Source organism: Carassius gibelio, chromosome A8 (assembly GCF_023724105.1).
Source record: "Carassius gibelio isolate Cgi1373 ecotype wild population from Czech Republic chromosome A8, carGib1.2-hapl.c, whole genome shotgun sequence".
NCBI classification, from domain to species: domain Eukaryota; kingdom Metazoa; phylum Chordata; class Actinopteri; order Cypriniformes; family Cyprinidae; genus Carassius; species Carassius gibelio.
Window position 1 is genome coordinate 10,868,315 of NC_068378.1, and position 14,445 is coordinate 10,882,759.

A 14,445-nucleotide genomic window follows, 5' to 3' on the forward strand; every position below is an offset into this window, starting at 1 on the left:
TAAACGTTTTCCCGACCCCCTAGCACTCATTTGCAGCCCCTGGAGCTTCACAGACCCCAGTTTGAAAACACCTGGCCAGGAATGTCCTCATTTAAATAAACGTGTGTTTGTGTTTGATCTGGTTAAACTCAATCAAAACCCACCAACACATAAAACTCTGTCCAAATTGACAGGAGCTCTTTTGCAGTCTTTTACCTTCTACTTCTCACCTCTTTCTTCATCTGTCACCTAGCAGACATCTCTTTCCCTTCACACACACACAAATAGACACACTTCTGCCTCATCTGTCCACTGCTGTGAATTCCCTGCCTGTGACAACACACCACCATTCCCCACTTCCTCCTGACAGGTGCTCCCAATGAAAAGACCTCCAGTGTGAGAGATACATGGCACCCCATCAAAGCTACAGAGTGACGGGAAGTGAGCAGAAACAGAGCGAGAGAGAGAGAGAAGACCCTCTGAATGTCTTTAGAAGAAAGCAGCATACCAACACAGTCACGCTTAAGTTAACAGAGACATCACTGATCACTCTGAGCATCATTTCAGGGTCTACACGCAACCGAGCAAACACAACGAGGCAGTCATGAACTCAGGATCACCTGCACCTCCAGCAGAAAGACCCAGAATACCAAAGAATAAGCTCACGCTGCTGTATGTCACATATAATAAGATAGCAACACAAGACTGTTCATTATTATCAACAAAACATATTATTAGATACAGAGTTGAAGTTTCTTGAGGTATATTTTCCAGCTTTTCTAATCACCTGTAGGTCAAATACACATGATCCTGGGGTCTTTTGGAGGTCTTGCTCTGATTGAACCTGGTCATCACTGCCATCTGCTGATGAAGGCAATGCATTACAAGTCCTAGTAGACTCTATTTTATAATCAATCAAGAAGACTTTCATGTTTCACCTAGAACTTTTTTTTTTTTTTTAACGATAACAACCCTGGAGAGATTTATATTCGTATTTCTTGCATTGATTTCTTCCTGCCATGCAGATGAGAAATGATGCATCCAAATGTAAAGCATAGATTTTTTTTTTTATCTTCCTGAAAACGTTTCCAATAAACTCTTTATTTTTAGTTTCAGTACGTGTAATCAAGGCATTGTGTCACTTACTATTGTAGGATGGAGATAAAAGTTTATAACATAAGATGTTCAGTTGTCGTCCTCAAGGGGGCGCAAGGAACTCAGAAACTCAAATCCTCCATAGCGATGCATTAAATACTTTTTTGGACATTTTGTATTTTTTTTTCGTTGTATAGTGCGTATTGTCAAATTGTCTCTGGTATTGTGTGCTAGTAAAAAGTGCTCTGTTTACCCCATCAAAAGTGCTTATAATTTGATACAAAATTCAAAGGGATTTTGAAATTATGTTCTTTTTAATGTTTGGAACAATTAAAAAATTCTACTCGCTTAAAACTGTTCTTACAAAAGAAAAACTCAGCACTTTTTTCACTTTCACTTTTTATTAGGCAAATGCACATTTTCTATTTGACATATACTTATAAAAAAGTACCATAAAATAAAGCATCAGCTCCCAACTATGGCATCTCATAAAATCAAGAAATATAAATAAGGCTTTGTTTGACCTTTAAGTGGGGGGTATTTCAAAGATTCAGGAAAAACAGCAGCCCAGATACTCACAGGATGAAATCTGTAAACAAATTATACCAGTATAATTGAATTGCCTCTTCACAGCAAAAAGCTTTTTAAAATATCTATTTTAAGAATAATAAATCCACATTTTGTTCACACAATCAAAACACGACGAACAAACAGAGTAAAAAAAAATACACAATATTTATAATATACATTTTTGAGCTGAATCACAAAATATAATTAACAAAAATTCCAGCAATTTTTTTTTTTTTACATGTGGGTTTTAGGAAAAACGGCTCTACCAAATGTTATTTTCAATGACATTTTAACGCTGCGTTTAAAAATAAAAGCATGACACTATGTCACTTCCAGGGTAAAAATGTAACACCACATTTAGACTTCATGCGGTTAAACTGACCAGAAAAAGAAAATTAATCTATCATCATAATACTGAAAAACATTCTAACTGCATTTGAGTGTAATAATCTGGACTAACAGTAAATGGAAATACTGAACTAGAACAACCAAACACCTCTTGCGAACATGTTGGTGTCACTATTCAATCAACTCCTAAATTACAATTTAAAAAAAAGGCCTACATCTTTATCATTTTGCCACTGAATCCTGCAGCTATAAAAACTTTTTCTAAGCTGGAAGCATAAAAAATGCTGAAATCGAAATTAAAGCTTGAGTAAGACAGCCAGACAACTAACAGCAGTAGGGAAGGGAGGGGATCAAAACTCTTTAATTTCTAACATTATTTTAATTTTAACATTAATGCTATGATTTAATGTTATTTTTACCTCAATTTTAACCCCCTCTGTCTTTTTTTGATGATGTGTTTACTGGGGCAAGTGTGAGGCAACCTCTCACTCAAACGAGACAACGATCCAATCAATTCCTGAAGTCTCGAACTACATGTCTTCTTTTTGGAGAAACCAATTCAACTGCATTTTTTCTCTTATTTTGTGTGCAAAGAGATGATTAGAAATGCCGGTTAAGCTTGTATGTACACTACATATAAAACAAGGCATCACAATACAGTGCAATTGCAGAATCCCTGATTCCCATCCTCTGGTGTCTATTCAGGACAACAGTCCACATGTTGTTTGGTCTGAGAATAAGGGCTCATCTAAGTGCGTCGACTAGACTAAGTGTGCTGAAGAGGGATGGTTGGACGCATCTCCCCTGTGATCCAGTTGATTTTGCATCTGAGTGATTTTGGCCAGAACCTCCAACTCCTGGTGCTGCTGCTCTGTTTTGTGGCTGACCAGCGAACGGTAGAAATGCATGGCGAAAACAATGAACACAAAGGCAAAGGGCACCATGATGACGGTAGAGACGATTGCTGCAGCTACCCCCGGGTTTATCCCTGAAGATGCAGAATTATTCTTCAGCGGGAGGAACTTCACCCAGCACATAAGAACCACCTCAGCAAGAAAGAGGAGGGTGCCTAGTACGGTGGAGAAGGCCCAGGCCAGCTCGATGTGGTGGTGCATGCGCTCGTGTGGAGATTCCTTTATGGAGTTCAGGTTGGGGATGTTGCTCACGGCATCCAGGTTGGGCAGGATACATGTGCTGACCATCAAGGCAAAGAGATGGACGGCCACCAGCACTGTTGTGCAGGCACTGAAAGCGATCAGTAAGCCCGGAGGGTAATCGTAATCGTTCTCAAGCTGGGCCTCCACCATCGCCACCTGAAAGCACATTCATCGGTAACATAAGACAGTCACAGTTAACCTCAATAAATTAAACTTTCAAATTACTAAACTGAGATAAACCTGTTTACATTTACATTTACATTTACTCATTTAGCAGACGCTTTTATCCAAAGCGACTTACAGATGAAGACAGTGGAAGCAATCAAAAACAACAAAAAGAGCAATGATATATAAGTGCTATAACAAGTCTCAGTTAGGTTAACACAGTACACGTAGCATGGGATTTTAACTAATATAATAAATAAAAAAAGAAAACAGATAGAATAAAAAAATAAAAGAATAGAGCAAGCTAATTAGAGGTCTTTACACATACACACACACACATAAATATACAATTGCATAATAAATGAAAAGAAAATAGAATACAAAAAGATTAGAAAGGTAGTTACATTTTTAAAGAATAGAATTAGAATAGTGAGTGTTAAAGTTAGAGGGTCAAATAAAGATGGAAGAGATGTGTTTTAAGCATGTGTTTAGAATTAAAACATTAATGCTTGCATCCAATCAATGTGTCTGTCTGAATATGAATTTCGATGTGACTGATGAAAATTCTATAATCCCAAAGAAAGTGGATTAAATAAAATTCCATTTTATACATTTAAATGACTTGTATGCAATGAAATTGTGACAAAACGTGTTGCATTAGCTCACTGCAACTACCTAAATCGATAAAGCAGCAAAGAAATAAATAAAAGAATTCTATATTCTCTGTGAAAAATAAGTCTCAATATCTTGGAGATTGTAATTATGTACTTAAATATGTCATTTCACGGGTCTTATTTTATTAATGTTTAGGGGTGTAACGGTACGTGTATTCGTACCGGACCGTTTCGGTACAGGGCTTTCAGTACGGTGCACGTGTGTACCGAATGACGTAATGCAATATTTTGTGCGCGGAAAATAAGTACATTTTCGTGTTTCCAAACGAACATATTAAAGCTGCAGTAGGTAACTTTTGTAAATATATATTTTTTACATATTTGTTAAACCTGTCATTATGTCCTGATAGTAGAATATGAGACAGATAATCTGTGAAAAAATCAAGCTCCTCTGGCTCCTCCCAGTGGTCCTATTGCCATTTGCAGAAAGCCATCCGCTCCCGGTAAGAAATCAACCAATCAGAGCTGCGGTCCGTAACTTTGTTTGTGTTCAAAGTGTAGAAAAATGTATATAATAAGCAAGTACACCATGAATCCATTTTCCAAACCGTGTTTTTAACTTGTCCTGAATCACTAGGGTGCATCTGTAATAAGTGTTTATATTCGGACTAGTTTAGATTGCTTCGGGGGTACCGCGGCGGAGTAACCCAGTACCTTTGTGATTCTTCATAGACATAAACAGAGAGAAGTAGTTCCGGCTACGATGTTCTTCCGCAAGACGCAAGCAGTTCCTTTAATTAACCACTAGAGCGTCAAAACTTCCCTACCGCAGCTTTAAGTGGCCGAAGTTTGTGCAAATCCCGCCCTGCAGCTGATTAAGGCCGGCGACACACTGGATGCTTGGCGCAAGCGTCTCATGGCGTGTCCGTTTTTAATTCAGCTCCCATGTTAACAGGTTAGAGCTAGCAAACTGCCTGCGTGAGCGAGTAACCCCAGAGTGCAGTCTGGACGATGGCTACATATTTGTTTTCCCCGCCTTTGACATTTTGCTCCGTGCCAGCAGGGGGCAGTTTGCGTTGAAACAAACAGAACGGTGGAAACTGCAGCAGCAGAGTAATAACGCTATTCCGTTGATTGCATGAGGTGAGTAAAAGTGGTTGTGTAAATATCTTATAATATTAAATGCGATGTTCGATCATTTATTTATCCATGGTACGTTCAATTTGAATCATTTTTGTTAATAACTGGTATAAATTGCTCATTTGATTGTTCTTTGTGGATTGTAACCGTACACTCTGTACATGGCTTTAGTTCTTAGGTTTGATTTTACAGAGGTTTGCCATTACATTTGTCAAGTTATTTGAACAGACATGTATGATTATTGTGTGTATATTATTATTATTATTATTCAGGATGACATGATCAGGAGGTGGTGGTGTTCTGTTCTCCTGCACAGCTTCACTCCGCAAATGTATGTAGCTGTTTGAATGTTGCTACATGAAACATAACTCTGTACTATATCTAGCAATATACCTACCTCTTGACATTTGTTCTTTTAGAGTTCAACCACTGAGGGGAGGATCTTCACCATTCAAAAGACATTGTCTTCAGGCAGAGTCCAGCAAAGCAGGTTATTTGTGCACATACATTCATTAAGAACTAATAATTACACGTGTGTACATGCAGAGGTATTTTAGTTATTACAGCTACATAGTTGTTCAGATATGAAATTGGGATTATGTACAAGTACTATATTGGTCAGCATCGTGGATCATTTAATATATAGCTATCAGTTAACATCAGCATCAAAGACATTTAAAAACATTTCAGCTTAATTCATTTTCAGACAGCAGTGAGTGTTTTAAATAACTTCTGTTTGCGATCTAATGTGGATTTTGTTCACCATATAAGACAGAAATATTTATATTCAATGTAAAAGATCTTCATGTGGATCATGCATACAAATATATACAAATATCTCACTGGATTATTACAATTATTGGCAAAATGAATGTGTGGAAATGTAAACTAATATATCCCGCTGACACACTACAGCAAAAGATATAAATAATTGGCTTAAAACTATTTTTTTCAATGTGAAAATACTAACATGCCTAATACTTCTGCACAGTACTGTATATATTAACATTTTATTAGTGGTATTATAAAAGAATGAGTATGCAGTTGTGACAACAATCTATAGAGTTTGTTTAAAGCAAGGTTGTCTGTATTCAGTGTTTATATAAATGTTTAATAACTTTATATACATGTATAAATAAACCTATGTATGTTTTTGATTCAACAGCTTCCCCTGGAAGTCCTCAGTGAAGTTATTGTCAGCGGGTGACTGCATATTTGACACTTTCTCTGGTTTGCAGATGGTTTAGTGATGTGCTCACTCAAGAAGTTTTTCGGAAAGCGGCACACTTTGCCTGGCTAGACAGTAAGATTTCCCCCTATTTAATGCTCATTCTCCAATTGAATTTTGTAGTACGAGGCTGTTAAACTTTTTTTATTATTATCTTTCCTGTATCTTGTCTTTACGCTAAAAGTTGTGGCCAACTGGAAGAATTGTCCTCCTGTCTACCGGAACGAGTTCAGACGGATGTGCAGTGCAGAGTCCTTTTCAAGTTTAACCCACCAGGGTACAGGGAAGAGGTGTTTAAAGGGGTGATTAAATGTATTATGTTTTTATATAGAAGCGTGTAACTAAATAAATTCAGGATTAATAAGGTTTTCAGTAGAGCAGTTCAGAAAACAAATAACAGAAAGTGACAAGTGTTTTTGAGCAAGTTAAGGTAATGTTCTGTATATTATTGGTGACGTTCAGAGACTGGTGACAATTTGTTACACACACACACACACACACACACACACACACACACACATATATATATATATATATATATATATATATATATATATATATATATATATATATATATATATATTTGTATATATAATTTGAATATATGAATCAAGGTACTCCATGACTATCTACATAACCATACTTCGCATTATATTGCCGTGTCATTTTCAAAAACCAGCGATTAATGCCGAGGTAGCGTCTACAGCCATTGAGGGAGTAGACCATTTTTTTCTATTCTGTTCGTCGTAATCCAAAACTCTTTGTATTTATACGGGATGTTGTGGAAACGCAACAATAAATGCAAAAACACAAGATTTATATTCACTTTTTAATTTATATTAAAGGTTTATTCATCTGAGTGTCTACTTCCGACAGCGTCATAATTCTCTATACCAATAAGCTGTAAAATCGTCACTCATCTTTACACCAATAAGCTCATCTTAAACATAAACCAATAACCGCTGGGGTGGGCGGGGCGACACGTGTCGCTCCGCCCGAACGTGTCGCCCCGCCCCATCGTCCAGACTGCACTCTGGGCTACTTGGCGTGAGCCGCGCATCTCAGGCATAGTCTATTTTGCCGTCAATACTGTTGATGGTGTCCTTTATCAGTAGGCTTTATATTTATGCTCAACATGAAGTATAGATATTGTTGTCATGAGGACAAGAGCCTGGTCTGTCGGCGGTCTTCCTGTCACCTACAGTAGCAGGCACAGCACGGTTCTGGTGCAGCAGGCCTACAAGCTGGGATTGGTAATGCTGCACTGTAATCATAGTTATTTATTTATATTTTTCATTATATTTCATTATATGATATTGGTTTGAGACTGAGAGTATTTTATTTAGTGGAGAACTTTGCAGCAGTATTTTACTTCTTATTCTTTTTTTATTTTATATATATTTTATTAAAAAGTATTTTTTTAAAAAAGAGTGTATAGTAATAAACAACCTGCAGTTTTCTTTCCCTTACTGTACCGAAAATGAACCGAACCGTGACTTTAAAACCGAGGTACGTACCGAACCGTGATTTTTACGTACCGTTACAACTCTGTTAATGTTCAAATCTTTTATTGAAAAACAAGAAACATTTTGATTAGGAAAAACATTTTTGTTTTTCCTCATGCTTTTGAGCACACAACAGATCCCATGTCCTCTGGTTAATGAGGCCAAAAGCAGCCCAGCATGGTACATGGTGCCACAGATATGAGATGAGTTTGGTAAACTGAAATGTGTTATTATCTGTAATTGACACGTATCCCTAAGAGAGAGCTGTTTGTGAAATGCAGTTACCTCATGCAACTCATGTACAGCTCATTTCCTGTGATGCACTTATTTCTCAGAGACTAACCTCAAGCCCAATAATCAACCTCTACGCAATTTTCCAGTTGCTTAAACACATTTCCGGAAACTTATAACACCTTTCTGCTTCTAAGGTCAGTCGAAACTCTAGTTATGAGAACAGAATAAACATGTTTATGAACTTTTACAGGGGAGGAAACAATGCTTCCCATATATAAATCAACGGCTGTGTGTTCAATCAAACATCATCACTACAATATGAACAGATAGCAAAACATGTCCTCGTATTAATATTATTTTGTGAGAAAACTGAAATGCACTTTAAGTAATATCTCCACTAATGTAAACCCCAAATGTCAATTTCTTTTTAATAAAATGTCAAATCAAGTGCATTTTTATTTGCAAGCGAATACTGCAGTAATGCAGTAGTTATTTAACTACAGTATTAATATTTAAACTAATTGGTATTTAAACAATTTAATTTAGGAGCTTCATTGGTAACTGTATCAGTGTTAACGACTCTTTTAAGTGAACGATTCATTCTCGTTTACTCCCACGCACTGGTTCAAGCTTTTCATTTACTGAAGACACTTGAACCGACTGCGTTCTTGCCCTCAAAGACAGACTACAGCATAAATAACCAGAAACCAGCATTCAAGTCCTTGTTGTAAAGGAATATTTCATTGGTTAAGCCTGCCGAACGAATATGCCATCCTTCACCAAACCATTCACTGAAAGAGATGGCTATTTTGTGAACAAAGTTTGAATGAACTCAGAGAAATTGTTATTAAAGAATAAGTTCAGGTCCAGAATAACAATTTCCTGGTCATTTACTCAGCCCATGTTATCCAAGATACCAAAAAATCTGCTGATCCGATCCCAGCAGAGTTTTTTTTTTTTAATCAATGTAGATTTTCTATACTTCTCTGTTTTGACCTGATCATCCCTCTCTTGTGTGTTAATCACAATCTACTACATACAACTTCAATTTAATGAAAAACAACAAATGAAAAATATATAATCTTAATCTATGATAAAAATACTAGGGGTGTAACGGTTCACAAAATTCACGGTTCGGTTCAATACAATACACTGGTGTCACGGTTCGGTACGGTACGGTTCGGTATGTTTTATTTATTAAAACTAACAATGTATTTTTTTTTTTTTTTACATTGAACTGATGGAGCTATTCTTTACCCATCTTCTATGGTGTTTTCTTAGCAGAATACTGTATAAAACAAAAACAGCTACTTATTTAAAAAAAATGAAAATGATATATTGTTGTAGTAGTTATGAACAAATACAAAGATGTAACTTTTTATATGGAACTCTATAACTCTTTATATTGAGTGTGTTTTTACTTAATTGGTTCTCTATAGAGCTTATGTTTTTTGGAACAAAGCAGGAATTACGGTCTGGCTGAAATGGGATCGTGAAGGAATATTGTAACGGGGCTCAATTGCATGTTCTTAAAACCTGCGTTTTCCACTACAGAGTAATGCGCTCGCTCACTCAGTATGCGCTGAAGGCTTGTTGCAAAATGGCTAATGTGTTTAAGAGACCAGAAATAGAAGATCCTCCAATAACCAACAGGTCTGGTGTTTGGGTGCACTTTGGATTCCCTGTAAACTATAATGGTGATGATAGAATGAATGGTAAATAGTAAGGTCTCATATCCGCGGCTATAACATAAATGTAACGTAAATGTACCAATCGCCGCAGTGATGTCTTTTGCCCTGTTTGAATACGTTGGAAATGTCTGTCTAAATGCTGCGGGGATAGTTTGTTGCGTGTATGTTTCTCCTTTTTTTCGTCTTTTCCCAGATACTGACACACTAAGGTGATGTCGGCGTAAATGAGTTGACATGTTTTAAAGGGGGGGTGAAATGCTATTTCATGCATACTGATTTTTTTACACTGTTAAAGAGTTGGATTCCCATGCTAAACATGGACAAAGTTTCAAAAATTAAGTTGCACATTTGAAGGAGTATTTTTGTTCCAAAAATACCTCTTCCGGTTTGTCACAAGTTTCGGAAAGTTTTTTTCGAGTATGGCTATGTGTGACGTTAGATGGAGCGGAATTTCCTTATATGGGTCCTACGGCACTTCTGCCGGAAGAGCGTGCGCTCCAGTAGAGCACAGTACAGACATTCACTGATCAGAGCGAGAGACCAAATTGTCACAAAAGAAGTGTGTTTTTGGTTGCCAGGGCAAGACAACCCTGCACAGACAAAAAGATGACATAAAGTGGAACTTAGTCATTTTCCAAAACCGCTAAGCAAATATATACAGTTTCAGTACATACCACATAGAGACGTTGTTGCTGATGCTGCTCTTGTTAAATTTCAGCCTCTGGATCTGATTCTGGATCATAAATATACGCTGAATCTGACTGTTAGCCATGGTTTGTTTTGGATGTTTTTTTCCTCACGGTAATGTCACAGCTTCCGAACGCTCTCAACGCAAAAGCCTACTGGCGCTCGTGATTCTTTAGCTCCGCCCACACGTCACGCCTCCAGCCACTCGTGTTTTTCCGGGAAAAATCGGTACAGACTATCTTTCTCTTATGAATATAATAAAACTAAAGACATTTTGGAGTTATGAAGGATGCAGTACTACTCTATAGGTACTCAAGATTAACAGGATATTGAGTGAAAACGAGCATTTCACCCGCCCTTTAAGTATTCCCGCTGGTGTTTTTTTTTTTTCTGCTTGTGTACCCTATTGTCATGTAGCAGATGCGACCGTTGTTTTTTATCCACCACTCTCTTGCCATCACCATTATAGTTTACAGGGAATCCAAAGTGCACCCAAACACCAGTCCTGTTGGTTATTGGAGGATCTTCTATTTCTGGTCTGTTAAACGCATTGGCCATTTTGCAACGAGCCTTCAGCGCACACTGAGTGAGTGAGCGCCTGACTGAGTAGCCTAACATAAACATATAAGTTGGTGTTTTTTTTTTCTTCGGGGGTGTCAAGGGCATTGCCTGTTACATCGTTTGGGTTATTGCGCTACCTTGTTGAACGCATAACATTATATTTCACAAACTTTTTTTATTTTCCAAATATAATTAATTAGTCCAATGAACCGTTCGGTACATAATGCGTACGGTTCAATACGAATGGTTCAATACGAATATGCGTATCGTTACACCCCTAAAAAATACTATTATAAACTAGGTCAGTGGATAATTCAGAAGCTAAATGGTAAAATTGCACTTTGTATTGTTGTCAAATGCATTCATGAAAAAACAAGTATATACATTTCTACAGAAATTTGAAACTGTGTTTGTTTTTTATTTCAGAAATATACATTGTAGGCTTTTATACCTATGTTTTATACTCTTTTACCTTCTGTTCTTTAATATTTTTAATTGTTTAAGCTTTATTTTTAGTTAAAAAAATAATAATTGTATGCATTTGTCATTTTTTTTTATTTTTTTATAGTATTTATACAGTTTTAGCTTTTAGTTTTGGATCTGATAGTAGTTGTTGTAATACTACAACTGATCGCTTCTGTTGTCCACATTTGTAAGTTGCTTCAGTTCTCTCTTCACAGCAGTTCAGTCAGTGTACTGTTTGAGTAAATGAATGACTCCGGGATGAAAAAAACAATTCAGTCTAATTTGGTGAACTGGTTCAAGTGGTTCACTAAGAAGAACTGGTCAAATCGATCAATTAATTTTCAAAACGGTCATCACTAGTACAAAAGGAATAGATATTGATAGGTAGTGTATTAAATCAGTGCGTTAGCTTAATGAGCCTTTTCTTTGAACAGTTTTAAACCTCAGTTACTGTGTGCTCTTGAAGAGAGTTTCATGGTTTTGACTGTAGTAACCGAACACACAATTTGATTGCTGAAAGAAGAGTTTATGTGAACTTGAATTTAAGGACTTCAATATTAATCTGTACCTCACACCGAACTATGGGACAGCTTCAGAACACTTGAAATATGTTCACGAAAATGGTTTGGTGCTTTATAATGTTTTTGTGCCTTTCCTGGTGCTCAACAATAACAAAGAATAGTATACCCAACAGTATCGGATTTGTATCTGTCTCGTCTGACTGATACCCGATCTGAAGAAAATGCCAGTATCGGAGCCGATACCGATACCGAGTATCGGATCGATGCATCCCTAATGACCACGTAATACATGTAACGCGTGCGCATTGCAGAGCTAGTGTAAGATATCCAATTGTGGTTAAAACGTAAACAATTTTTTTATTTTATTATTAAGAAAATTACAGATCTTTCACTAGATAAAACCCTTATTTCTAGGCTGGGATTGTGTAGGGCCCATTGAATCTGCATTGAAACTAAATCTACTGTGTGAATTACTCAATAAGACACAAAAACACACACTTGTCTACTGGCGAGTAGGGTGACCACCCGTCCCGCGTAACGCGTGCGCGCACAGCGTTTGAAGCCCAAATCATGCGTCCCGCAAATTGAGACTGTGTCACGCATAATCAATGCTTGCTCACAAACAAGTTGATCGCTCTATATCCTCGAGCCCCAGGCAGTCGAACGACCATTACTTGAAAGTTCAGCACGCTACTGCGAGAGCCGGAGCGAGCGAGTTTGAATGAGAGATGAAGTTTACATCTTTATTTTTTCTGTTTTAACGTTTTTCCTACATTATTTATATTAAAACATGTTATGTAGGCAATAACTCAGTTTACGATTTGACTAATTTACTGAGGTGGCATCGTTGTTAACTTACAAAAATTATGATCATTTGGTGGATAATTTACATTTTCCCTTTAATAACAGGTATATAGTGTATTCTGATGTAAAATTAACGGTCGCCTGAGGATGCTCAACAACCATCTTATCTGAGCTCAAAACCCTGCTTGAGCGAGTGTCAAGATACTAAAAGTAATAAATACATAATTATGAACCTTTATGTGTGTTTATTTTAGTTCTCAGTACGTTATTTTAATAGCAATTAATGATTATGAACATAAAAGCATTACAAAATATATTATTATTACTATATCTACCATCGATGAAACCACAAAGCTGACGCGGGAGGTATTTGTAACTGCAATGTAAAGTAATTTTGAGTATTATTGCTATTACTATTATTTTCTAAAATTAGGTACATTTAATATAAAAGTACGTGGCAATGTTTTTGCAACAGCTCCAAGTCTCACGCGCAGTGTAGGCTATACGTCACTGTCCGAATCCGTTCACTTATTTATTTGTTAACTCCTTCCTTATATAGTGAACTTAACTGCCGTACACTATATAGGGATTAGTGAATGAGTGAATTCCCTTCCCTTGAGTTGTGATGTTAGACTTTTTTTTTTAAACTGTTCCTGTGGTGATGAACAACTACAATTAATTTTAATCCTATATTTTTATATTATAATTTATTTAAAGTTAATAAATTGTAATGAAAAATAAAATAGCTAAAGTAAATCGTAAGTGGAAGTGCATCTGTCAATTCTGTCATGAGCATACATCAGCAATTACACATGTTTAGGGGAATAGGGCATTAATAATATACCATGTAAGGTGGTATGTGCTAGAAATGGGTAAACCACTATCAGTGAGTCTGCCCATGGGGTGGGGGCACCCCGCACAAGGTGTCCCACATTGTCCCTCAGAAACATACCCTTGCCCTTGTCCCCCCTTGGGCTTATTAGCAGGTGGTCACCCTACTGGCGAGTACCTGGAGAGAAGGAATGAATCGCTGAACGGGTACGAATGAATATTTTTAATGAACGGAATCAAAAGATTCGTTTCACTGGGCTGAATCAAAAAGCCCACCACTGAGAGCACAGACTAACACTTTTGAGAATGATGTCGAAGGACTTAAATACAAGGTTAGTGTAAAAGGCTGATGTTTCTAGCCCTCTAAAGGACGCTATATCCATGACAGATGCCGTTTGCACATCAATGCGACTGTCATGTCGTGTCATGTTACAAGGCTCCAACTATATAGCAGTATAAGTTCCACCTTCGCACCCAAAGTGTTAAGTAACTTAATTGATTCATTAACTCACCATAGCAAAGCCGGAGAGCAGAGCAGAGGTACTGCTTGTCGCTTTAAGTTTAGCTCGACTCAAGTAAAGTTTTCTCCAGGACAAAGTTTGAAGCGAGTGCTCATTCGAAGTCATTGCACTTGTTATGATGTAACGTAAGTTCAAAAGTTTTGAAACTTAATGTTTTAATCCGAGATCGCCTTTCTGTCTTCTTGATTACACTTGTATGTATGCCGAAGACCTCCGACCTGATACTGATGACATACTCTGATTGTAAAATGACTACTAGCGCCAGTAACTCAGTCGGCACTACAGACTGACTGATCCATCAGAAACTACAAGTCGAGCTACCCACAATA

At 37.1% G+C, this 14,445-nt stretch overlaps 1 protein-coding gene across 1 annotated transcript; it reads right to left on the minus strand.

Moving 5' to 3' along the window:
• Positions 1-1,889: 1,889 nt before the first annotated feature.
• orai1a (ORAI calcium release-activated calcium modulator 1a) lies at positions 1,890-14,408 on the minus strand. Its single transcript, XM_052603909.1, has 2 exons — positions 14,108-14,408; positions 1,890-3,305 (listed from the first exon to the last, which is right to left on the minus strand). Exons 1-2 carry the CDS (start codon positions 14,219-14,221, stop codon positions 2,754-2,756), a joined length of 666 nt encoding a protein of 221 aa, XP_052459869.1. The 5' UTR covers positions 14,222-14,408; the 3' UTR covers positions 1,890-2,753.
• Between the last annotated feature and the right edge of the window lie 37 nt (positions 14,409-14,445).

Bases quoted from the DNA above. Each gene is read 5' to 3' on its own strand.
- orai1a (XM_052603909.1), bottom strand. From the start codon at position 14,221: ATGACTTCGAATGAGCACTCGCTTCAAACTTTGTCCTGGAGAAAACTT. The intron at 3,306-14,107 runs GTGAGTTAATGA...ATGTGCTTTCAG, and splicing joins TGCTCTCCGGCTTTGCTATG to GTGGCGATGGTGGAGGCCCA.